This window comes from Pseudophryne corroboree, chromosome 11, assembly GCF_028390025.1.
Source record: "Pseudophryne corroboree isolate aPseCor3 chromosome 11, aPseCor3.hap2, whole genome shotgun sequence".
NCBI classification, from domain to species: Eukaryota; Metazoa; Chordata; class Amphibia; order Anura; family Myobatrachidae; genus Pseudophryne; species Pseudophryne corroboree.
The window spans coordinates 259,066,888-259,093,941 of record NC_086454.1 but is presented as its reverse complement, the minus strand read 5'-3'; the positions used below and the strand labels follow the sequence as shown (position 1 = coordinate 259,093,941).

Genomic DNA, 27,054 nt, shown 5'->3' with positions numbered 1-27,054 from the left:
TGTGTTGCCTTTGTCAAGCTGTAATAAGTAGGGGTAAGGACGTTAACCAACTAGGAACATCCTCCCTTATACGTCACCTGGACCGCATTCATCAGAAGTCGGTGACAAGTTCAAAAACTTTGGATGACAGCGGAAGCAGTCCACTGACCACTAAATCCCTTCCTCTTGTAACCAAGCTCCTGCAAACCACACCACCAACTCCCTCAGTGTCAATTTCCTTCTTAGACAGGAAAGCCAATAGTCCTGCAGGCCATGTCACTGTCAAGTCTGACGAGTCCTCTCCTGCCTAGGATTCCTCCGATGCATCCTTGAGTGTAACGCCTACTGCTGCTGGCGCTGCTGTTGTTGCTGCTGGGAGTCGATCATCATCCCAGAGGGGAAGTCGTAAGACCACTTGTACTACTTCCAGTAAGCAATTGACTGTCCAACAGTCCTTTGCGAGGAAGATGAAATATCACAGCAGTCATCCTGCTGCAAAGCGGATAACTCAGGCCTTGACAGCCTGGGTGGTGAGAAACGTGTTTCCGGTATCCACCGTTAATTCACAGGGAACTAGAGACTTGATTGAGGTACTGTGTCCCCGGTACCAAATACCATCTAGGTTCCATTTCTCTAGGCAGGCGATACCGAAAATGTACACAGACGTCAGAAAAAGAGTCACCAGTGTCCTAAAAAATGCAGTTGTACCCAATGTCCACTTAACCACAGACATGTGGAGCAGGGCAGACTCAGGACTATATGACTGTGACAGCCCACTGGGTAGATGTATTGCCTCCCGCAGCAAGAACAGCAGCGGCGGCACCAGTAGCAGCATCTCGCAAACGCCAACTCGTTCCTAGGCAGGCTACGCTTTGTATCACCGCTTACCAGAAGAGGCACACAGCTGACAACCTCTTACGGAAACTGAGGAACATCATCGCAGAATGGCTTACCCCAATTGGACTCTCCTTGGGATTTGTGACATCGGACAACGCCACCAATATTGTGCGTGCATTACATCTGGGCAAATTCCAGCACGTCCCATGTTTTGCACATACATTGAATTTGGTGGTGCAGAATTATTTAAAAAACGACAGGGGCGTGCAAGAGATGCTGTCGGTGGCCCGAAGAATTGCGGGCCACTTTCGGCATTCAGCCACCGCGTGCCGAAGACTGGGGCACCAGCAAACAGTCCTGAACCTGCCCTGCCATCATCTGAAGCAAGAAGTGGTAACGAGGTGGAATTCAACCCTCTATATGCTTCAGAGGATGGAGGAGCAGCAAAAGGTCATTCAAGCCTATACATCTGCCTACGATATAGGCAAAGGAGGGGGAATGCACCTGACTCAAGCGCAGTGGAGAATGATTTCAACGTTGTGCAAGGTTCTGCAACACTTTGAACTTGCCACACGTGAAGTCAGTTCAGACACTGCTAGCCTGAGTCAGGTCATTCCCCTCATCAGGCTTTTGCAGAAGAAGCTGGAGACATTGAAGGAGGAGCTAAAACAGAGCGATTCCGCTAGGCATGTGGATGGAGCCCTTAATTTGCTTAACCAGGATTCACGGGTGGTCAATCTGTTGAAATCAGAGCACTACATTTTGGCCACCGCGCTCGATCCTAGATTTAAAACCTACGTTGTATCTCTCTTTCCGGCAGACACAAGTCTGCAGAGGTTCAAAGACCTGCTGGTGAGAAAATTGTCAAGTCAAGCGGAACGTGACCCGTCAACAGCTCCTCCTTCACATTCTCCCGCAACTGGGGCTGCGAGGAAAAGGCTAAGAATTCCGAGCCCACCCGCTGGCGGTGATGCAGGGCAGTCTGGAGCGAGTGCTGACATCTGGTCCGGACTGAAGGACCTGCGAACGATTACTGACATGTCGTCTACTGTCACTGCATATGATTCTGTCACCATTGAAAGAATGGTGGAGGATTATATGAGTGACCGCATCCAAGTAGGCACGTCAGACAGTCCGTACGTATAATGGCAGGAAAAAGAGGCAATTTGGAGGCCCTTGCACAAACTGGCTTTATTTTATCTAAGTTGCCCCCCCTCCAGTGTGTACTCCGAAACAGTGTTTAGTGCAGCCGCTCACCTTGTCAGCAATCGGCGTACGAGGTTACTTCCAGAAAATGTGGAGAAGATGATGTTCATCAAAATGAATTATTATCAATTCCTCCGTGGAGACATTCACCAGCAATTGCCTTTAGAAAGTACACAAGGACCTGAGATGGTGGATTCCAGTGGGGACGAATTAATAATCTGTGAGGAGGGGGATGTACACAGTGAAAGGGGTGAGGAATCAGACGATGAGGAGGAGGTGGACATCTTGCCTCTGTAGAGCCAGTTTGTGCAAGGAGAGATTGATTGCTTCTTTTTTGGTGGGGGCCCAAACCAACCAGTCATTTCAGTCACAGTCGTGTGGCAGACCCTGTCGCTGAAATGATGGGTTTGTTAAAGTGTGCATGTCCTGTTTATACAACATAAGGGTGGGTGGGAGGGCCCAAGGACAATTCCATCTTGCGCCTCTTTTTTTCTTTGCATCATGTGCTGTTTGGGGACAATTTTTTTGAAGTGCCATCCTGCCTGACACTGCAGTGCCACTCCTAGATGGGCCAGGTGTTTGTGTCGGCCACTTGTGTCGCTTAGCTTAGCCATCCAGCGACCTTGGTGCACCTTTTTTTTTTTCTTTGCATCATGTGCTGTTTGGGGACTATTTTTTAAATGTGACATCCTGTCTGACACTGCAGTGCCACTCCTATATGGGCCAGGTGTTTGTGTCGGCCACTTGGGTCGCTTAGCTTAGTCATCCAGCGACCTTGGTACAAATTTTAGGACTAAAAATAATATTGTGAGGTGTTTAGAATAGACTGAAAATGAGTGGAAATTATGATTATTGAGGTTAATAATACTATGGGATCAAAATGACCCCCAAATTCTATGATTTAAGCTGTTTTTGAGGGTTTTTTGTAAAAAAAACACCCGAATCCGACAAAAAATTTTCAGGGAGGTTTTGCCAAAACGCGTCCGAATCCAAAACACGGCCTCGGAACCGAATCCAAAACCAAAACCCGAAAAATTTCCGGTGCACATCACTACTTCAGGCTAGATAAGAAGTTACGGCAAAACATTATCACCGTATTTGGAGAAAATATGTGTCTTGGTGTGAATCCAAGAAGGCTCCTACAGAAGAATTTCAGCTGGGGCGTTTTCTCCATTTTTTGCAAGCAGGTGTGGATGCGGGCCTAAAGTTAGGCTCCATTACAGTACAAATTTCGGCCTTCTCAATTTTCTTTCAGAAAGAATTGGCCTCCCTTCCAGAAGTTCAGACCTTCGTGAAAGGAGTGCTGCACATCCAACCTCCCTTTGTGCCCCCAGTGGCACCGTGGGATCTTAACGTGGTATTGCAATTCCTTTAATCTCATTGGTTTGAACCTCTACAGAAGGTAGAGTTGAAACTCCTCACTTGGAAAGCGGTCATGCTGTTGGCCTTGGCATCCACAAGGCGGGTGTCTAAATTAGCGGCCTTGTCTCACAAGAGCCCTTATTTGATATTCCATGTAGATAGAGCGAAGTTGAGAACTCGTCGGCAATTTCTACCAAAAGTGGTTTCATCGTTTCACATGAAACAACCTATTGTGGTGCCAGTGGCTACTGAAGCCTTGGCGGAATCGAAGTCTCTCGATGTGGTCGGAGCTTTGAAAATTTACGTCGCCAGAACGGCTCAGATTAGGAAAACGGAGGCTCTGTTTGTCCTGTATGCTCCCAACAAGATTGGGGCTCCTGCTTCCAAGCAGACTATTGCACGCTGGATCTGTAATACGATTCAGCATGCTCATTCTACGGCGGGATTGCCATTGCCGAAATCGGTGAAGGCCCATTCTACGAGAAAGGTGGGCTCATCTTGGGCGGCTGCCCGAGGGGTCTCGGCATTACAGCTTTGCCGAGCGGCTACTTGGTCGGGTTCAAACACTTTTGCTGAATTCTACAAGTTTGATACCCTGGCTGAGGAGGACCTCATGTTTGGTCAATCGGTGCTGCAGAGTCATCCGCACTCTCCCGCCCGTTCTGGAGCTTTGGTATAAACCCCATGGTTCTTGAAGCATCCCCAGCATCCTCTAGGACGTATGAGAAAATAGGATTTTAATACCTACCGGTAAATCCTTTTCTCCTAGTCCGTATAGGATGCTGGGCACCCATCCCAGTGCGGACTCTATCTGCAGTAATTGCTTATTAGTTATTGGTTATGTTACACACGAATTGTGTTTCTGTTATGGTCAGCCTGTTGCTGACATTGTTCATGCCGTTGACTGGAATTCTGTTAAATGCCAGGTTGTACGACGTGTTTGGTGGTGTGAGCTGGTATGTATCTCACCCTTAGTTTAACAATGAATCCTTTTCCTCGAAATGTCCGTCTCCCTGGGCACAGTTCCTATAACTGGAGTCTGGAGGAGGGGCATAGAGGCAGGAGCCAGTTCACACCCATTCAAAGTCTTAAAGTGCCCATGTCTCCTGCGGATCCCGTCTATACCCCATGGTTCTTGAAGCGTCCCCAGCATCCTCTACGGACTAGGAGAAAAGGATTTACCGGTAGGTATTAAAATCCTGTTTTCTCTCGTGGAAAGTACCAGAAAGTGACAGCACCAGAGGGCAGAAGAGAGCTTCTGCCAATACAGTACGTTAATGTTTTATCTGTTTTCCGTTTGTTTTAGGTTATTTTGTTTTATATATACACCATTGTATCTATGTCTTACTCTGAATTGGATATGTGCCAGATGATATGTATGATATGCCGGATATGCTTGCTTCGCTCGCCATGCTTCGGGCCCAGTGGCGACCTTCGATCGCCGCAGGTTTATGTTATCACTCGGGTGGTGGCCACCACCAGAGTGGGAATTCACCGGGTGTCGAGATTCCGGCGTCCGTATTCTGACAGCCGGGATCCCGACAGCCGGCATAATGAATGCATCCCGCCAGACCTGTCTTTCTGTGAAATCTGCATTTTGGGGCAGCGATAATGCAATTGCGCAGATCTTGTGGGCATGTCATGGGATTGTGGGCATGTCCAGTAGCTTGTGTTCCGCCCAGAATCAGCTTTATTGGCCAGGTATACTTGCGTATACTAGACAAATTCCTAGAATACGTAAGTATACCTGGCCAACAAAGCTGATTCTGAGTCATGTGTACAGAACAGGGAAGCCTGCTTCTGATGTGTCTTTAGCACCTAGCACTGGGCTGGTGCAAGTGCCTGTATTAGTGGTGACAGTTGAGGCTTTGGACAGAAATCTGTGTAGAGCGGATTCTATCTTGAAGCGTCACAGATCCTACCATTATCCCTACTGAAACTCACATTAGCATAAAATAGCCAATCAGGCTTCCACGACTGCCTACAAATACATACACTTTACTGTACATCTGACTCTGAATAAGGGGTTTAGTATGAAATATCTACAGTCAAAATCCTGACAACAATTGTCCGATGGTCAAAATCCCGACAAGGGGGGTAATTCCAAGTTGATCGCAGCAGGAATTTTGTTAACAGTTGGGCAAAACCATGGTTGGTCATTCCGAGTTGTTCGCTCGTTGACGATTTTCTCTATATTGCGATTAGTCGCTTACTGCGCATGTGCAAGGTTCGCAGAGCGCATGCGCTTAGTTATTTTACACAAAAGTTAGGTATTTTACTCACGGCATAACGAGGATTTTTCATCGTTCTGGTGATCGGAGTGTGATTGACAGGAAGTGGGTGTTTCTGGGCGGAAACTGGCCGTTTTATGGGAGTGTGCGAAAAAACGCTGGCGTTTCTGGGAAAAACGCGGGAGTGTCTGAAGAAACGGGGGAGTGTCTGGGCGAACGCTGGGTGTGTATGTGACGTCAAACCAGGAACGAAACTGACTGAACTGATCGCAATGGCTGAGTAAGTCTGGAGCTACTCAGAAACTGCTAAGAATTTTCTATTCGCAAATCTGCCAATCTTTCGTTCGCAATTCTGCTAAGCTAAGATACACTACCAGAGGGCGGTGGCTTAGCGTGTGCAATGCTGCTAAAAGCAGCTAGCGAGCGAATAACTCGGAATGAGGGCCCATGTGCACTGCAGAGAGGCAGATATAACTTGTGCAGAGAGAGTTAGATTTGGGTGTGGTGAGTTCAATCTACAATCTAAATTGCAGTGTAAAAATAAAGCAGCCAGTATTTACCCTGCACAGAAACAAAATAACCCACCCAAATCTAACCCTCTCTGCAAATATTATATCTGCCCCCCCCCCCCCCCCCTGCAGTGCACATGGTTTTGCCCAACTGCTAAAAAATTTCCTGCTGCGATCAACTTGGAATTACCCCCAAGGTCAAAATACAGACAAGGTCAAAATACCGATTTTTTTTTTTTTTTTTTTTTTTTTTTTTTTTTTTTTTTTTAAATGTCAACAGGTCAAAAAGTCGACATGAGTTTTTCATTGTTTTTTTGTGTGTATGTCGATATAGGTCGACTTGGACACCGTATAAATGTACCATCCCCCCGGGGATGGTAAAACATGAACAAGTCTGTTTAAAAAAAAAACTCATGAAAAACTCATGTTGACTTTTTGATCTGTCGACATTTGAAATGTTGGTATTTTAAATGTCGGGATTTTGACCTTGTCGGAATTTTGACCGTCGGTCAATAATGGTTATTGGTATTTTGATTGTAGGTAAATTGACCGCATCCCCTGATTCAGACCCTATGTATTTAAATCGTGTGTTGTTTCCTCTGTGTGTGTGTGTGTGTGTGTGTGTGTGTGTGTGTGCGCGCCTGCTGACATTGTGTGCATTTCTTATTACTATTTTGTATAATCTGTAAACATTTATTTGTGTGCGTCTAAAGCAGTTACAGAGACATGATACACTCAATGAGGCGTTTGGCAGGTGTGCATAGCTCCAGCAGTGTAATCTTTGCACATAGCATTTACATTGTCATTCGGCGGAAGGCTATTATATCCCGTATTTGTAAGTTTGCATTTCCAGGAAAGACTAGAACTGGGACAGTAGTCAGCTATTTCTGGCATGTGGTGTATGGTTGGGGTAAGTTTGAGAACACTTACACCAGTTTCCACAAGTGAAACGTGAGAAATTTCGCTGACAGATGCAGAATAAAGGAAATATTTTGAGGAACAATTTAGAAAATTTGGCTTTTCTTTAGTTTCCACTTTTGACCCTTCTAAGTCCTATATAAAGTTCTTGGGTTAACCTTATATTTATGAAGCATTGAAGTAAAACTATGTGCGCGCACACACGTACACACAATGGGGTATATTTACTAAGGTGTGAGGGTTTTTTTAGAAATGGGATGTTGCCCATAGCAACCAATCAGATTCTAACTATTATCTTCTAGAAGCAACTAGATAAATGTAAAGTAGACTCTGATTAGTTGCTATAGGCAATATCTTCACTTCTAAAAAACTCACACCTTAGTAAATATACCCCATATTGGTGGTCATTCCGAGTTTATCGCTAGCTGCTTTTGTTCGCAGTGCAGCGATTTGGTAAAAAAGTGGCATTTCTGCGCATGCGTATGAGGCGCAGTGCGCACGGGCGATGTACTTTCACAAAAGCCGATGCAGTTTCACACAAGGTCTAGCGACGCTTTTCAGTCGCACTGCTGGCCGCAGAGTGATTGACAGGAAGTGGGTGTTTCTGGGTGGTAACTGACCATTTTCGGGGAGTGTGTGTAAAAACGCAGGCGTGTCGGATAAAAACGCAGGAGTGGCTGGAGAAACATAGGCGTGGCTGATCGAACGCAGGGCGTGTTTGTGACGTCAAAACAGGAACTAAACAGTCTGAAGTGATCGCAAGGTAGGAGTAGGTCTGGAGCTACTCAGAAACTGCACAATCTTTTTTTGTAGCTGCGCTGCAATGCTTTCGTTCGCACTTCTGCTAAGCTAAGATACACTCCCAGAGGGCGGCGGCTTAGCGTTTGCACGGCTGCTAAAAGTAGCTAGCGAGCGAACAACTCGGAATGAGGGCCTTTGTGTATTTGTGCAGATAAGATAATCATTGGGCTATTTTGTGTTTCTTTTCAACAGTGATGGAAATAAAAGCTGTAAAATACTATCTGAATGAATTCTTCGTTCCTTGTGCTGATGATACTTAATAATAAATTATTCTGTCTGATTTTAGCGTGACCTGTATCCTGAACTACCACTCAGTATATGCATCCGATTGCTGGCAGACGTTGCCGAGGGTCTGTGCTTCTTACATAACCTAAACCCTCCTGTAAGGCACCAACGCCTGAAACCCTGCAATGTCCTTCTTGATGCCCAATACAGAGCAAAGGTAAGAAACACAAACACGCCAGTAGTTATTTTAATGCCATTAATCCTGTCCCAAACATATGCAACAGTTTTCTCTATCCTGTGCTGTAAAAAATGTAATGTATAAAGGTTTATTACTTTAATTTCTCATAAAGGTGATATTCTAATTTCCTCTTTTCCCATCTATATAGAATCTCATTTTTATCTGTAATATCACACAAAAAATGTGAATGGCTGTATTTAAGCTTGCCCTTTTTTTTTTTTCATCAGTGGGAAATGTTTAGGAATGTGAGGAGTCTTACACAAAGCTGAGCCTCTTAACAAGAACACTGACGCCATCTAGTGGTCAAATGTCAAAATGGCAGCTATTCGTTCTTGTGGCAGCAAGTCTGTGTATCAGCACAAATAGGACAGCGATGTTCTGAATCCGATTTTAGAATCATAAAATAGCTATTCGAGGTCAGACACTGTAGCCATGCCCTCTCATTGTCACTGTCATATATTCACCATTACAGAGACGTGATCAGAACCCGGAAGTAATGACCTGGTTGCTGCAGTTACACTGTGGGACTGTGCTTTCGTTCATTCACACTAATCTGACTGGAGGAAGCATGGCCTATCTGCTCAATGTGATATAGTCATTTGGACACAATAATCCACTGTTGTCATTGAGGTCTTCTATAACTGCTGCTGGGATTGTGTGTAGGAAGCCGCACAGAGTTTAGCTTGTATAGATGTCCATGCACTACTTCTTGAGGTGACAGGCCGCGAGTGGCCCGGTCTACAAAGATGCCTACACAAATCATTTGATTTCAGACCGGACCACCTGCTCGCAGCACCCCTGCATGTGTACTGTGGCATCCTGTTTGGGAACCACTATTTTAGACTATTTTTGCGTGCTCTGAGCTCCAATTTATAACGCGCACACAGTATGGAGATAACTGAACTTGGTTGCTGCAAAGTCTCTTGGGCACTCAGGTAATTCTAGGTGTAGTTTGTTCTCTGCACCTCTGGACCCCTCCTATGCCAATACTCCTAGTGCTTCATATTGGTGTAGAGTGCAGAGACTGCTGTCTTAAAAGTTTATTTATTAAAAGTTATTACTAACTAATACTCTGTATCACTGCACTTCCGCAATGGTTTTCTCTTCTTCACCTGCCTCCATATCGCTTCTGGCGAAGGGTCACAGTACAATGGACATGCTCAGCAAGCAGCCCAGCTGTTTGACCTGGTGGCAATGAAGCACAGCCTTCTCAGCTTTGCAGGTACCCATTGCCTGTTAAAGGGTAACCCAATAAATTGCATTAAGTCTTGAAAACAAGTCCCTGGGTGTATCCCAGGGAAAAGTAGCTCTCCATAGCTTTCTCCATAGGGGCCATTTGGCTTCGGAGGTCAAAGATAGAGATTATGCTTTGAGGAGGGCACAAAGTTTGACCGCACCTTCAGCAAATGTTGCCTGTTTTCACTTTTTATGTCTGAGCACTTTTTTTTGCACTAGGGCAGGAAAGCACCTATCCTGGGCTTTCAATAAAAAATAGAAATTTGAAAGTGGATCATATGATTGCGGAGTGTATACTGTTGATTGCATGCTCAGCACATGATGTATTTTAATGTAACACTGTATATACAGTATGTATGTCCCACTCTCCCCACCCCCCCCATGCAGTCCTGTACTTGCTTCTTGTCTTCTTCAGATTCCCAGTTATTACCCTGCTGATGGCTGTTTCTACTGTACATACTCATTTTAAGTCATTCTTCCAGCTCTCAGATTTCTGGTTGTCAGAACAGCAAAAAGTTTCCGTTTCCCAAAACAAGGACGATAACGCATCTCTAGTGTATCTCTCGCCTCAAAGACTGCAGAGACAGAGACCAACCAAAGAAGATGATATCTACAGGTTAGTAAAAAGAAATGTGACACTGTTAGTAAGGTATTTAGGAGTCAATAGGCCTAATTCATGTTTGTACGCAAATGCAATTGTGGTTTTCTAGGCTACGATACTGCTAATGTTAGCAAGTGAAACTGCCACCAAGGAGTGAAATGAGGCACCCACCAGAGGCAACGCAAACTCATTCGCAATTGCGTACACATTCACCACCTATATGCAAAAGCGAGGAACATCGGAGCTAAGGGTTGGTCTATGGATACGCAGACTGGATACAGCAGCAGCGACTCAGACGCCATGTTTTTGCACGTAACATAGTAACATAGTATCTAAGGTTGAAAAAAGACAATTGTCCATCGAGTTCAACCTATTTGTGGTCTCCTATGCACGATTATTTTGTAGAAAATTTTGACTGAAGTTGATGACTGCCGTTACGTTTTACCCCTCTTTTTTATAATAACCATAGTGCGTGACTATACCCCGTAACCCTGGATATCCTTATCCATTAGGAATTTATCTAACCCATTCTTAAAGGTGTTGACTGAGTCTGCCATTACAACTCCCTCAGGCAGGGAATTCCAAACACGTATCGTCCTTACCGTAAAAAAGCCTTTACACCGTATTGTGCGGAATCTCCTCTCCTCTAACCTGAGCGAGTGTCCACGAGTTCTCTGTGTTGATCTAACCCAAAACAGGTCCTGCGCAAGATCTGTATAATGTCCCCTTATATATTTGTAAATGTTGATCATGTCCCCTCTTAATCTCCTCTTTTCTAGTGTAAACATGCCTAGTCTTGCAAGCCTTTCCTCGTATTCCAGCGTCTCCATACCCTTAATTAGTTTGGTCGCCTGCCTTTGAACATTTTCTAGCTCCAGGATATCCTTTTTGTAGTAAGGTGCCCAGAATTGTACACAGTATTCAAGGTGTGGCCTCACAAGTGATTTATATAACGGGGGTATAATACTCTCGTCCCTAGCATCAATACCCCGTTTTATGCATGCTAATATCTTACTTATTAGCCTTCTTTGCTGCAGTCCTACTTTGGGTACTACTGCTTTTTTGCTATCTATGAGGACATCTAAGTCCTTTTCCAGTACAGAATCCCCTAATTTTACCCCATTTAGTAGGTAGGTGTTATTTTTGTTCTTGTTACCACAGTGCATTACCTTACACTTGTCTGTATTGAAGCCAGGGCTGGTGCAAGGTCTCTCTGCACCCTAGGCAAACCTTCTGCCTAGTGCCCCCTAGTCTGCAACCCCCTCCCCCTCACACACACCTCCCGGAGGGGAGATGCAGGTGACCACTAAGTGGGCTTTGGTGAATTGTATTATTATACATACATACACAGTTAGAATACTGACAGTGGCATCCCGAGCACCATAATAACATAATTTTAAATTAAATGAATTAACCTTACCCCTTACTCTTACCCTATCCCTGTCTCCCCGCAGCCTAACACTAACATTCAGGATGCCGGCTGTCGGGATCCTGGTGTCAGAATCCTGACACCTGTCAGAATGCTAAGGCCGGTATTCTAAACATCAGCATCTGGTCCGCCGTGATGCCATCTACATCCCGTAAAATTGTATGTGCATACATGTGTATACGCACATACATATATTTGCATGCTCCTTATTGTGTTCCATCCCCCCATCTTTAAGTTCAAAACTGACCGCATACAGAGACATCACTCAGTTATTTGCTAGATGAATTCAGTGGTGGTGCCCTCCAGTGGACGGCGCCCCTAGACAGCTGCCTAAAGCTGCCTAATGGTAGAGCCGGCCCTGATTGAAGCGCATTCTCCATTTCGCTGCCCAAGCTTCTAATTTAACTAAGTCGTTCTGAAGCGACTCAGCATCCCCCTCCGCATTTATAACTTTACACAATTTGGTATCATCTGCAAAAATTGACACCATGCTCTCTAGGCCTTCTGTTAGGTCGTTAATGAAAATATTGAACAATAGCGGTCCTAATACTGAGCCTTGCGGCACACCACTTAGCACTTCAGTCCAAGTTGAAAAATATCCTTTAACCACAACGCGTTGCTCCCTATTATCTAACCAGTTTTTGACCCAAGTGCATATTGTGCTTCCTAGCCCTGATTCTTGTAGCTTGTAGATAAGTCTCATGTGTGGTACAGTATCGAACGCTTTGGCAAAGTCTAAAAAGATTACATCCACGTCTTTACCCTGATCTAGGTTTGCGCATACTGTTTCATAAAAGCCAAGTAAATTGGTTTGACAGGATCTGTCCTTCATAAACCCATGTTGATTCCTTTTAATGACCTTATTGACTTCAAGGAACTTCTGAATACTATCTCTTAGAATACCTTCCAATACTTTCCCCACTATAGATGTAAGACTAACTGGTCTATAATTACCTGGTTCAGCTTTACTTCCCTTTTTGAATATAGGCACTACTTCCGCTATACGCCAGTCTTTGGGAACCATACCTGATATTACTGAATCCTTAAAGATCAAAAATAGCGGTTTTGCAAGTTCAGAGTGAAGCTCCATTAGAACCCTTGGGTGAATACCATCGGGACCTGGTGACTTATTAATCTTTAAGTGTTTTAATCGATCACAGATTACTTCCTCGCATAAATAGGTACCTATCAGTGGGATATTCTCATTATTGAGATTATGTGTTAGTCCCTGAATTGGGTCCTCTCCAGTAAATACTGTTGAAAAAAACTAATTTAGTGTGTCCGCTATGTCATTATAATTTTTGCTTAAGACTCACAACTTGTCTTTTAAAGGGCCTATACTCTCCTTCTTTAATCTCTTGCTATTAATGTATTTAAAGAATTTTTTGGGATTCGCTTTGCTTTCCTTTGCTACTAGTTTTTCAGTTTCTACTTTAACCACTCTTATTTCCTTTTTGCATATTTTGTTACATTTCTTATAGTGCTGAAATGACCCTGCTTCCCCGTCAGATTTGTATTTTTTAAATGCTCTCCTTTTCTTGCCCATACGTTCCTTTCTCTTTTTGTTAAGCCACATCGGTTTATGATTTTTATTCCTTTTTTTGCTGCTCGTAGGAATAAATTTGAGTGTATTTTTAGCTAGCAGGAATTTTAGCACCTCCCATTTCTCCGTAGTATTTTTTCCTAAAAACAAACCTTCCCATTCAATATCCCTGAAAAATACCCTCATCTTTTCAAAATTCGCTTTGCTAAAGTTTAGAGTCCTAGTTGAGCCAGTATAGGGCTGTTTATGAAAACTGATATTGAATGTGACCATATTGTGGTCGCTGTTTCCTATGGGTTCCCCTACTATAATACCTGATACCAAATCCCCATTGTTTGTCAATACCAGGTCTAAGATTGCATTGTACCTAGTTGGTTCCTCAATTAGTTGAACTAAGTAGTTATCATTAAGTGTGTTTAAAAACATATTGCCCCTAGCAGTATCACATGAATCGTTTTTCCAGTTTATCTCTGGACAGTTAAAATCTCCCATCACTACTGTCTCCTACTCCTGCTGCTCTTTCAATTTGCTTTAGTAACAATTCCTCATCAGATACGTTGATACCAGGCGGCCTATAGCATACACCCAATACTAACTTTTTTATTCCTTTTTCCCCGGATGCAATTTTTACCCATAATGTCTCGACAGTGTCTACAGTCCCCTCCTGAATATCTTCCCGTATATCAGGTTTTAAAAACGGCTTTACGTAAAGACACACCCCTCCACCCTTTTTATTTAGTCTGTCTCTCCTAAACAGTGTATAGCCCTCTAGATTGACTGTCCAATCATGAGATTCGTCCCACCAAGTTTCAGTAATGCCTATAATATCATACTGTTTGCTTGCTGCAAGTATTTCTAGTTCGCCCTTTTTACCAGTAATGCTTCTAGCGTTTACATACATACAACTAAGATAAGTATTTTCCCTTGCGTTAGGGACATCTTTCACCTTATGTAGCAATGATGACCTGTAATCGTCATTGGTTAGTGCTTTGGTAAAATCTCTTTTAGTACCCATGTTAGTAACCTTACAGCCTGCTCTTATCCTCCCCCCAACTTCTCCCCCATTTCGTTTACTACCGCCATCCCCGCTATTCTTACTGAATGACCCGTAATTTCTTGCTAAACCCTCCCCCCCAGGCTCCTAGTTTAAAATCTCCTCCAACTTTCTAACCATCCTTCCCCCCAGCACCGCTGTCCCCTCCTCAGTCAGGTGCAATCCGTCACGACAAAAGAGATGGCGCCTGACTGAGAAGTCCGCCCAGTGTTCCAGGAACACAAACCCCTCTTTCCTGCACCAATCCCTAAGCCACACATTTACCTCCCTAATCTCCCTCTGCCTCCCTGGACTAGCGCGTGGCACGGGTAATATTTCGGAAAATATTACCTAGGATGTCCTTGCCTTAAGTTTCTTTCCTAAGTCCCTATAGTCTTTCTTAAGGACATCCCACCTTCCGCTAACTTTGTCATTGGTGCCAATGTGCACCAAGAACGCCGGGTCTTTCCCAGCCCCTCCCAACAATCTATCTACCCGGTCCGCGATGTGCCGTACCCGAGCACCTGGGAGACAACAGACTGTACGGCGATCACGGTCCCGGTAGCAGATTGCCCTATCTGCCTTCCTGATGATAGAATCCCCTACCACCACCATCTGACTAGGTACCTCACTATCTTTTATCCTAACTGCGCCAGAGGGACCACTCCTCTGGATGCTAGAGGTAGCAGTCTCCTCCGGCACGTACAAGCTCGCTGCCGTCAGCAGATACACGCCCTGAAAATGGACATGACACACCTACGTTTTCCCAACCACTTCCCATGAACTTCCCGTTAACATCTTCAAACGGTCACTTCCTATCCATCACTTTTCCACATTACGAGCGAGATCGCTGGCACCTTCACGCATGTGCATTGCGATCGCAGCACGTGTGCAATTTGCCGATAATCATCCCGTTGTGTGATCATTGCCCATTTCGTACAAACATGATTTAGGCCCAATATTTACCCAAAAAGTGTCTTTGCTTCTATGTGCTACACTCTACTCCCCTAGACCTCAGGCGGCAACATCTACATATGTATTACTAGTATAAAGTAGAGCTCACCCATTGGCGTACCTATGATGAGTGCTGGGTGTTTGGTGCACACGGTCCCGGGGCACACCCCGTAAATTGCTAAACACTCTCACATCTACCTATTGAATTGTTTTTAACATATATACTTGCGAGCTGCAGAAATCTGCAAACAAGTATTGAATTATTTTTAAACATGACTTGTACTATTATACCTATTATTAATTAGGACTTTTATAGTGATTTGGTATGTGAATAACAGTTTTTAGACAATCAACCAACTCCTTTAAAGTAGCTAAAATAATGGTTTAATACTAGAGGATAAATAACGAGACTTTGCTTCCATGAGGAATCTCAAGAAATTATATTACAAAGACAAATACAGGGTCTAGTTATCATTTTGTGTGGATAGTAATGATGATTTATTTCCGCTTATTGCAGCCATAGAAAATCTTCTGCATATTTTTAAGTTTGTCAGTCACAACATGTGAAATGGCATAAATACCAGGCATGAAGACAAACACAAGCAATATCAAAGATAGTACAAACGTACCACAAAAGAAAAGAAGAAACAACAACAGAAAAACATACAAAGAGATAGGTCAGCCTCAAAAGGGTATATGAAAAACAAATCCAAATGTATTTCCTGATATGGGATGATAATACTACTGCGTTTTAACAAAAAACCTTTGCCAGGCAACAAAGTGATGCTGAGCTCCTGGTGATATTGGCAATGGTGTGACTTTCCAATTCGTCAAGGGTAAATTTACTAAAGCTTCTAAAAATTAAAAGTGGTGATGTTGCCCACAGCAACCTATCAGATTCTAGAGGGGGCCATGTATGTACTAAGCAGTGCTAAAAGTTGGAGAAGTGAGTCAGTGGAGAAGTTGCCCATGGCAACCAATCAGCTGCTCTGTATTCTTTGACACTAGTATGCAAATTATAAATGTTACGTCAATGCTGATTGGTTTCCATGGGCAACTTCTCCACTGGCTCACTTCTCCCCTTTAATCACTGCCTAGTACAGTACATCTCCCCCATCTGTCTTTCATTTCTCAATTGCATCTAAGAAAATGACAGACAGAATCTGTCTGTTGCCCTATAGGCAACATCACTTCATTTTTAGAAGCTTTAGTAAATTTACCCCTTAGAGTGCAGGTCGTACTGTCCTGGTTTGTGCCAGGTAACACATGCACACGGTACTGATAGCCAGGACGTTGACATCCAATAAAAAAAAATATTTATATAACTAAAATAATAGTGCTTTATTTTATTAAAAAAATCATTCCCCCCCTCTCCCAATTGCCAGATGTTTAGAATTTTTTGTCTGGGCTTGAACATCTGTGGAACTGCAAACTTAATCTGCAGTAAACCACTATGGGGGTTATTCAGGTTTGTTAGCAAACCAAAAAAGTTAGCATTTGGGCAGAACCATGTGCACTGCAGGGGGCAGTGACGTGCGGTGAGGACATTGGCTGGGGAGGCACTGGTTATGTGCGCGCCTCTGGAAAAGGGGGCATGGCCACTGAAATGGGGGGGGGGGGTCCTTCAGTGTAGTAGGACCCCTTATACTATACTGGTGCACCTTTCACCTTATACCACACAGTATGAGCCGAAAATTCACATTACAGCACACGGTATCTGCCGAAATTCACATTACAGCACACGGTATCAGCTGAAATTCACATTACAGCACACGGTATGAGCCGAAATTCACATTACAGCACACGGTATGAGCCGAAATTCACATTACAGCACACGGTATGAGACGAAATTCACATTACAGCAAACGGTATGAGACGAAATTCACATTACAGCAAATGGTATGAAACGAAATTCACATTACAGCAAACGGTATGAGCCGAAATTCACATTACAGCACACGGTATGAGCCGAAATTCACATTACAGCACACGGTATGAGCGGAAATTTACATTACAGCACACGGTATGAGATGAAATTCACATTACAGCACACGGTATGAGACGAAATTCACATTACAGCACATGGTATGAGATGAAATTCACATTACAGCAAACGGTATGAGACGAAATTCACATTACAGCACATGGTATGAGACGAAATTCACATTACAACAAACGGTATGAGACGAAATTCACATTACAGCAAACGGTATGAGACGAAATTCACATTACAGCACACGGTATGAGACGAAGTTCACATTATAGCACACGGTATGAGACGAAATTCACGTTATAGCACATGGTATGAGCCACATTTCAGGGACAGGGACAGAGAGTGACAGCGGTGACAGAGAGTGACAGCAGGGACAGAGAGAGTGACAGAAGGGACAGGGAAAGTGACAGCAGAGACGTAGGGAAGCAGGGAAACATTACCTGATATGTGCAGCGGAGGTGCAGAAGGGACTGTCGTCAGCGGCGGAGGAGCACATGGTCTGCGGGGGATGCGGCGGTACTAAGCTGTCCTTTGTTGCTGCGGCGTTGATGTCCCTCTGACCACCGCCAGTTGTGGTCTGCGGTGGTCAGCTTTCAGTGGTCGTGCGGCAGTGAGCGTTGGTCAGCGGTGGGCGGCTGTGATATATACATATATATAATTTTTTTACATTTATTTTATTTATTCCTCACTGTCCCTGCAGTCCAAGTGATCTGGGGGTGAGCTGCAGTCCAAGTGATCTGGCCTAGATCACTTGGACTGCAGCTCACCCCCAGATCACTTGGACTGCAGCTCACCCCCTGATCATCTGAAGGTGAGCTGCAGTCCAGGTGATCTGAGGATGAGCTGCCCAGTCACTGCCCACCCCCCCTCGCCTGTGTGGCGATGGGCCCCCATCCCAGAAGATGCAGGTGCTTCTGTGAGGAGAGCGGAGGACGAGGAAGGTGAGCTACAGTTCCAGCGCTGCCCAGTGCCGCCGCGCTGTCCCCAGCCCGCTGCCTCCATAGCTCCTGCTGCTGTAGTGACAGGCAGCGCAGCTCTAACATCGGGTCCCGCTGCCGCTTCACTCGCCCGTGCTACTGTATAGTAGTGATAGCTCCACAGTAGCGCCGGGTCCCGCCGCCGCTTCAGCCCACCGCATATCGGTGATTGGATCAGCGGATCCAGTACTGGATCCGCTGTCCAATCACATCTGCCTCACTGACAGGGGCGGGTTTCCCCTGTCAACGAGGCACTTGCATAAGTGCCGCTTACCCCGCTGTTTTTCAATGAGCTTTTATGGCCCAGTGCTTGGCCCTGCCCCCTGTTTTAGCCCATTTCTATTGTTGACAGGAGGCACTGCTATAAGTGCTTCCCAAACTGATTAAAAGGACTGAAATGGTAGCATAATATAAAGAAATTACTTATGACACAGAATATGTGTCATAAGTATCTTCTTTATATTATTCTAATCATTTATGGCAGGGGAGACACTGCCTTCCCTGACTGCACGTCTCTGGCAGGGGGGTCAGGTGTAACAGATTTGGGTGGGTTTTATTGATTCTGTGCATAAACACTGGCTGCTTAATTTCTACACTGCTATTTAGATTTCAGTTTGAACACATCCCACCCAAATCTCTCTGCACATGTCAATGTGGGTACACACTGGAAGATATATCTGCAGATCAATGGATCTGCAGATATACAGTATCTATAGCCGTATCGGTTAGTGTGTTGGGCATACACACTGCCTGAGCCGTCGTGACTGATGTCACGAACGGCGCGTGCATTTGCATGCTCCCTCCCAGTTGCGCTGTCAATTAGGGCTGGCTCGTGCTGACCGCCTGTACACACAGCACGATGTGCCAATATATCTGTAGACATATCGTCCATCGGCTGTGTTGCAGGGCCGGCGCGATATGTATGTGAACGACGGCGTTCACTGACATATCTTTGGTACACACTGGCCGACAATTTTACAGTATAGGCTGTTCAGTACATTTACATCTGCCCCACCTGCAGTGCAACATGGTTTTGCTCAATTGATGACTTTTTTTGGTTTGCTAACAAACCTGAACCAGACCCTATGGGGGTCATTCAAGTCGGATGGCTGTGTGCGATCCAACCACAAAAAATGAGAAAAAGATGCGGGCACATGTGCAGCTCCCATCCTATGCATGCTTCCGCATTTTCTGCCGGAGGGGGGGGGGGGGGGGGCAGAATATGTGATCGCCTCTGCCTGTCAATCAGGCAGAGGCGGGGCGGCAACGCTCCATTCCCAGGGCGTAGATGGAGCATTGCGGGGCAGAAACTGGCAAACGGGGGTCGGTGCAGTGCGAACAGGGGCTTAATCACGGTGGCTACATGACGTAACATGCAGCCGCCGCGATTGGAACCATGGCGGTGGGCCATCCTTAATTTCTGCTAACAAGCAGAAATTGCGATACAATCGCAATTTCTGCTTGTTGAAGGGGGGGGAGAGGCGGCAGCATGCTGGACGGCCTTGCCCTGTGATGGACGGCCTTGCCCTGTGCAGTAGGCGAACAGAAGGATTGCAAATTCTGCTAATTAGCGGACTTTGCAATCCTTACTGAATTAGGCCCTATGACTGAATTTTTCCAGTATTAGCTACCATTAGGAATCCTTTTTTTCACATGACATACCTTGCTTCCTATCTGTTTTTGACTTATTGGGTTTCATTTTGGTTTGCTGCTTTTACATTTAGTTATATAAGTTTTCTAATAATTTTCTTGTCTGCTCCTCTTCTGCCTGTTGAGTTTCTGTATGGCTGTTCAATGTGTTCTGCTTATTTGCAATTGTCACTATTGCAGAATATTTTCCTTGTGGTGCTTATACTCGGAAAATGAGGTAGTTTCATCACTCTGGCCACAGGGCTTGTTTTTTGTGAATCACTACACGGGGGGGGGATCATTATGGGGCACTTCTTCCCGCCCATTTCATTAGGATATGGGTGTGATGTTTGGCAAGTTTGACCTGCGTTCCCTGGAGTCCATAGAGACTCTTTGAGTAGGCCTTGACCCTGTATGTGTTTTTTTTATACATTCTAGCGATCCATCATTACTTATTTCTGCAAAAAGAAATCCTAATTATCAGTTCTAAAATCGGATCATTAAGAAATATCCCCCATAGGGGTATGCAATTAGCTCAGTTTTTTCGCCTAGGTGAAAAAACTGAGCTTTTTTTGTATTTTTAGTGCGAATGGAGATTAGCCCTATGCAATAACAAGGCCGGATTTTCGCCTAGGTGAAAAATGTAGCAGGGGCGGAAAACACGTGGATCGGCGAATCCACTTGTTTTCCGTCGAAAATGCGGGCCATTTTCGCCAATTTTGAGGCATTTTTTGCCAATGCCTTTTCACCTTATAAAAAAGGTGAAAAGATATTGTCGAAAATGTCTTCAAAACAGCCCTAACTGAATACTCATGTGGGGCAAAGTCATTAGCTCCGAAATGATCGGAACTAATTGCATACCCCCCATAGCCTAGAAAGTTGAGATCATAAAACTTAGATATCTATGTAAAACTAATAGCTATTCCTTTTATATCAGAATCGTATTGCATACAAGATTTATACCAAATAGTATTTGCATAAAACCTTTATTAAAAATAAGTAGAACATATGTACTATTGGCTTCTGAAATATGGATAAGCTCTGTCTCTTGGAAAAATACTCATTTTTGATGGGTTATGGGCTTTTCTCCATACGGAAAATAGGCTCCTAAATGCCAAACATCCTACCAATACAAGTAGAAAGATAAAACTGTTAGTAATCTTGACGCTAACATAAAATATTATTCCTTCCATATAGTTTGGAATGTTACTGATATTTATTTTTGTGTGCTTTACTATTTACGTTGAGCAATTATTACTTTTTCTGCAGCTTCGGGATGCTTCTATATGAAAGCCTAAGTAGACAACGACCATTCCTTGGTAAGCTCATTTCCTCTTTCCTAATCACATTACACTGTTTCCTACTACGAAAGATGGCTAATTCCTCATTTTACTACTACAAAAGCATTTCTATCTATTTACACTGCTTCAAAGAACATGAAAAAAGACTGTACACATGTATGTGTCTTATGGCTGTAACGAAAACAATATTAAACAATGGAAAAAATGTCTACTGCTAAGTGGTTTTGCATGTGGTTTGCACATATCACATGTGGTTTTCAGTGGCAAACTACAAGATTTATTAACCTGCAATTTGGAGGCAGGAAAGTTGAACCACATCAGATGTGTCACATGGGGCAGGATGTACTGAACTCCAAAATGCGTCAAACTTCTGAAAACTTTAGTTGTCTAAAGTTTGCCATGAAACCAATATGCATTAAAGTGGTCCGTGGCAGATATGTCTGATATCCGCTGCGGACAAGCAGTACAGCAGTCCTCATAGAATGCTCATAGAGTGCTGAAGTGTGGCAGTATGCATCAAGCGCAGCCTATGGGCATCTTCCCGCAGAATACCCCTCTTTGTACCCCCGTGGCTTGCGAAGGCTGCGCATGCACAATAGGACTCCCGGTGCATAAACCCAGAAGTCCTCTCAATGCAAGGGGCTAAATATAACGTAATAGTTCTGGGAATTAAACCCGGCCCCCATGCTGTAAACCCTGCAGCTAATTGGATACGTCCCTACGAGCCAATCTCAGACTTCCTCTTCCTGCTACAAAAGAGAGAGAAGAGTTGCCAAAACTTGAAAATACTTTGTCACCCCCTGACAAAGTTCTAACAGTGACAAAACGCGTTGGGTGTGGCTTCCTTATGGCAGATGTGTTGATGTCATGTGCTGGTCCCGGTGCCTGCAGAAGAGACCAGGCAGCTGAGCAGCAGTGCCAGACGGTTCCGGTATGAATGGTCGACCATGTTATGGTCGACAGTCATTAGGTCGACCACTATTTGTCGACATTGACATGGTCGACATGGACACATGGTCGACACATGAAAGGTCGACACATGAAAAGGTCGACATGAGTTTTTTTTACTTTTTTTTGGTGTAGTTTTTTGCGTAAAGTGACTGGGAACCCCAATTAGTGCACCGCGTCCCCTCGCATGGCTCGCTTCGCTCGCCATGCTTCGGGCATGGTGCCTTCGCTCCGCTACCGCTTCGCTCGGCACAGATTACCGTTCCAATCGTAGTCCACGTGGATCATAAAGTATGGAAAAGTTCCCCAAAAGAAAAAAAAGTAAAAAAAACTCATGTCGACCTTTTCATGTGTCGACCTTTCATGTGTCGACCATGTCAATGTCGACCAATAGTGGTCGACCTAATGACTGTCGACCATAACATGGTCGACCATGTGAACGGATACCGTGCCAGACTGTGCTTCGGCGAGAGATAGAGACAGTGTGTTCTGGAGATAATGGTGGACGCTTATCTGTGGCTAAGCGGTCTACATTTGATGTTGTTTTTTTAGATGTATGTAAGCATTATACACAGGTAAAGGTTGTTTTTATACTATGCTCATTTTGTGCGCCCTTCCATTTCCTTGCATGTACTGAATTTCATAGCCCGAGGTCAGGGCTCACTGTAAGGAGCTACTGTATACAGACAATCTTTTACTAACACTGGAAGACTGACACCTTATTATACTCAAAAGACATGGGCTCTCATTCCGAGTTGATCGCTCGGTAGCTACTTTTAGCAGCTGTGCAAACGCATAGTTGCCGCCCACGGGGGAGTGTATTTTCGCTTTGCAAGTGTGCGAACGCCTGTGCAGCAGAGCGGGCCGAAAAAGATTTTAGCAGTTTCTGAGTAGCTCTGGACTTACTCAGCCACTGCGATCACTTCAGTCTTTTTGGTCCCGGAATTGACGTCAGACACCCGCCCTGCAAACGCTTGGACACGCCTGCATTTTTCCAACCACTCCCTAAAAACGGTCAGTTGCCACCCACAAACGCCCTCTTCCTGTCAATCTCCTTGCGGTCGGCTGTGTAAATGGATTCTTCGTTAAATCCATCGCCCAGCAACGATCCGCTTTGTACCTATACGACGTGCCTGCGCATTGCGGTGCATCACACACACGTGTATGTATAAATAAATAGCTAAAGACTGTAAGCTTGTGAGCAAGGCTCTCCTACCTCTATTACTGTCTGTCATTACCCAGTTATGTTTTATTTCTGTTTCCAATTGTAAAGCACAACAGAATTTGCTGCGCTATATAAGAAACTATTATCACTGCACTTTAATCACATTATGAAAGGGCCAAGATATCCCCATGCTTTTGTTAACAATATTTATCTTCTGTCATAGAAAATAACCCCTTGAAGCTGGAAACCGAAATCATTAGAGGCATCAGACCACAACCACACATAGATGTTATCCTAAAGGCCACAGATCTCCCACACACCCAACGCACAAACCTAAATCAGCTCATCAACGTGTGCTGGCATCAGAACCCCAACAGAAGACCATCAGCAGCTGGTAAGTTCAACACGTGCCATCCACATGGCTATACACCGATCTGATCCGACCTAACATACGATCTGACCTAACATTACATAAGAAAAAGCTTAAGTGTAACAACATTTAATACAAGATTATGTAATAATAATAACAATTATAATATTAATAACATAGGGAACCCTGTTTTTGTAGTGGATGGGGTGTGTCAGTGGCGCAACAGTGCAGATGTGCTTGTGGCCGCTCATGGGTCCTGTGGGTATAAAGTTATACAGTCTTACTTGGTAAGGGATCAGTATGTTTTGCTGGCGCATGGGATCCCGATGGTTGAAATACCGACGCCAGGTTCCCAATGTTTTAGAAGCCGACAGGGGTGAGTAGTGGTGTTCCCCCCTCTCCCCAACCCCCTAACCCTCCCTCCCCACAGCCTAAAGGCTTGTACACACTGGTCGATATATCAGCCGTTCTCTTGAACGGCCGATATATCGTGGGACCGTCGGCCAGTGTGTACGGCCAATACGTCTGTGAACTCCGTCGTTCACAGACGTATCGCGTCGGCCACGCAGCACTGCCGATGGCCAATATAACTACCGATATATTGGCGCGTCGCTGTGTGTGTACGGGGCGGTCGGCGGTACACATGCTGCGGCGGCCGGCGGTGATTGACAGCTGAACTGGGCGGGCGTGTGTACACGCCCGCCCAATTCATGACGTCAGTCCCCGACGGATCGGGCCATGTGTATGCACAACACACTGCCCGATCCGTCCATAGATATATCTGCAGATCAATTGGTCTGCAGATATATCTATTAGTGTGTACCCACCTTAACACTAACCATCTCGCATAGGTGCCTAAACCTAACTCCCCGCTGCCTCCCCCCCTTCTCCGCAGCCTAACCCTCGGCGGGGGTGCCTAACCCTAACCCTCCAGGCCACACCCAAATCTCCCCCCCCCCCCACCCCCACACACACACACACCCGCCCCGAGGCTCACCTTAGTTTCGGCGCGGTCTGTCCTCATTCAGGATTCTGGCTATTGGTATTCTGGCGCCGGGATGTGTCCATTCTGGATGCCAGTGTCGGCATTCAGAGTAGGGTCGGTATTCCATCCGCTGTATTCTGACTGCCGGGATCCTGACTGCATCATCTTGGTAAAAGTGGTGCGTAGTGGTGGTTGTCCAGCTAGTGGGCTGGAAATAGTTGTGTTGATTGACCTTGTAGGGCCGTCTTGTTTTTCTTTCTTGCTGGCACTTACTGTAGGCTTAAAGACACAAGGGAAGCAAGCTCACTGCTTGCAAGTTTAACACCACAGAGCTACAGTATATTGTCATGACAACTGAGCACAAACCTAGAAACTGTTCAGTAAATATACCACCACTAGAATCATGATAAACTGCAAACCTCTATACCCACAGAACCTACGACAGACCATATATTGCCAAGAGTGGGACAGGTAGAACGCAGAGCAGACGTAGGAAATATATGGCTCTATAGATGTCTGTGCATGCTGAGTCTTTTAGTACTGCAACATAACAGATTACATAGGATAGATTATGACCTATTTACAGTTTACACTAAAGGCTAATTTCCAAAAGTGTTTTTTTATATAATGTAATAGCGCCTGAGAAATTGTTTTTGTTTTGTCATTTACTATGCATTTATGTTCTGCCTACAGAATGCTTGTCCCGCCTGCGAAGCGTCCAGCAGACTTTTTCTAGTGCAGAGACTGAACGTGACGTTCACGCCCTCTGGTTAGAGAAGGTGAGATATGTTCTTATCGTTATTATCAGCTGCAGTTTCACATTAAACCCATAGAAAATGAAGCTCTCAATCACATCACATCACAGAACAATGGGAAGTGTTATTAGGGCTATCATTTATATGACTGCTGTGTCTTTTTTTTTTTTTGTTCTTTGTGTAAGGAACATAAAAGAAAATCATGGGAATAGGAATGGATACACCGCTAAGGTACTCACACACTGCGGCTAAAAAACACCAGTATTTCCAGATACATACAATTCACCATATAGGCGAAATTACACTCGTTTCAGCGCATGTTTCTTTTGAGTAATCTATACCCTAATTAGTTGTAACTGTCCATCAGCCATCATGTTATAAAAAAATAAACCTATTCTACCTGATCGCCCGACTTCAAAAAGACCTTGAAAACTGGGGTAGCCAGAATATCTCTTGGATCGGCCGTATCAACGCCGTTAAAATGAACCTGTTGCCCAGACTCCTCTATTTGTTCCAAACTCTCCCTGTCCGAGTGCCACCCTATGTCTTTAAAAACCTCCAACACGCCTCGTCCCAATTCATATGGTCCAAAAAGAAACCAAGAGTGAAACGCGTTATACTGCAAAAACACACTTCCGAAGGCGGCCTAGGAGTCCCAGACTTCAAAGCCTATTATATAGCGGCCACTCTAGCACAATGTACTCTATGGAATACTCCAAAAATGGAGAGGACATGGACCTCAATAGAGACCGACTCCCTACAGATGAACTATCTCTCCTCTCTGCTGTGGCTTCCCCCTTCAGCACGCCCCCGCTCCGCCAAATTACACCCAGTGGTGTCCCACTCCCTGAACGTGTGGGATTTGGCTACTCGTAAATTCCAGCTGACACCGCCCCCTAGTCCTATAATCCCGATATTTGATAATCCTTTGTTTTATCCAGGCCGTCGCCCTAACGCACTGCACCACTGGCGCGGGGAGGGGATCATGCTACTAAATGACCTGACCACAGATGCAGGGTTCCCAACCTTTACAGAATTACAATCTAAATATGCATTGCCTCACTCGATCTTTTTCCAATACTTGCAAATTCGCCATTTCCATTCCACGCATCTCACACAGATTAACCATAGACCGTTAACTTCCCTAGAAATTCATGCATCATGCAAGAACTCGACTAAGGGACTTATCTCCACTATCTATAGATCACTGGTCCCCCCAGGGCAATCAGATAGGGAACCTCACGAAAGGGCATGGGAATCGGATTTGGGAGAAACATTTGACTCTGAGGAATGGACAGATATCTATGCTAGCTTAGCATCCAGTTCTATCTGTGTGCGAGCAAAGGAAAATGCATATAAACTTTTCTATAGATGGTATTATGTTCCCACCCGGCTTGCCAGGATGTTTCCAGACACTTCTCCACTTTGTTGGAGATGTAAAACAATGGATGGTACGTTCCTGCATATCTGGTAGGAATGCCCTAAACTCCTCCCTCTCTGGAAGGAACTGGGATCTCTCTTTAGTTCGATCCTAGAGATCAATATTCCCCTCTATCCTAAGCATTTCCTCCTCTCCGTTTCAATCCCGGGGGCCTCGCGATGTCAGACAAAACTGTTCACCCATATGGTCCTGGCAGCTAGATGTGCCATAGCATCGACTTGGAAATCCACTGAAGCCCCTACGCAGGGTGAAATTGTGGGGAAAATATGGCACATTTATACTATGGAACATATCACCAGTATCCTAAAGGGCTCCTCAGAGATCTTTCTTAGGACCTGGGAACCATGGACGTCCTTTTTTAAAACCTCTCCACCGTTCCACTAAGGAG

At 44.8% G+C, this 27,054-nt stretch overlaps 1 protein-coding gene across 2 annotated transcripts in view; it reads left to right on the top strand.

Moving 5' to 3' along the window:
• LOC134969417 (receptor-interacting serine/threonine-protein kinase 2-like) overlaps positions 1–27,054 on the top strand; it is a 144,655-nt gene that overhangs the window by 47,519 nt on the left and 70,082 nt on the right. For both annotated transcript variants that reach the window (XM_063945360.1, XM_063945361.1), the window contains exons 4-8: positions 8,130–8,285; positions 10,025–10,158; positions 20,971–21,020; positions 23,339–23,509; positions 25,164–25,249. In XM_063945360.1, the coding sequence (XP_063801430.1) occupies positions 8,130–8,285; positions 10,025–10,158; positions 20,971–21,020; positions 23,339–23,509; positions 25,164–25,249 (597 nt within the window). The remainder of the gene's footprint in view (positions 1–8,129; positions 8,286–10,024; positions 10,159–20,970; positions 21,021–23,338; positions 23,510–25,163; positions 25,250–27,054) is intronic.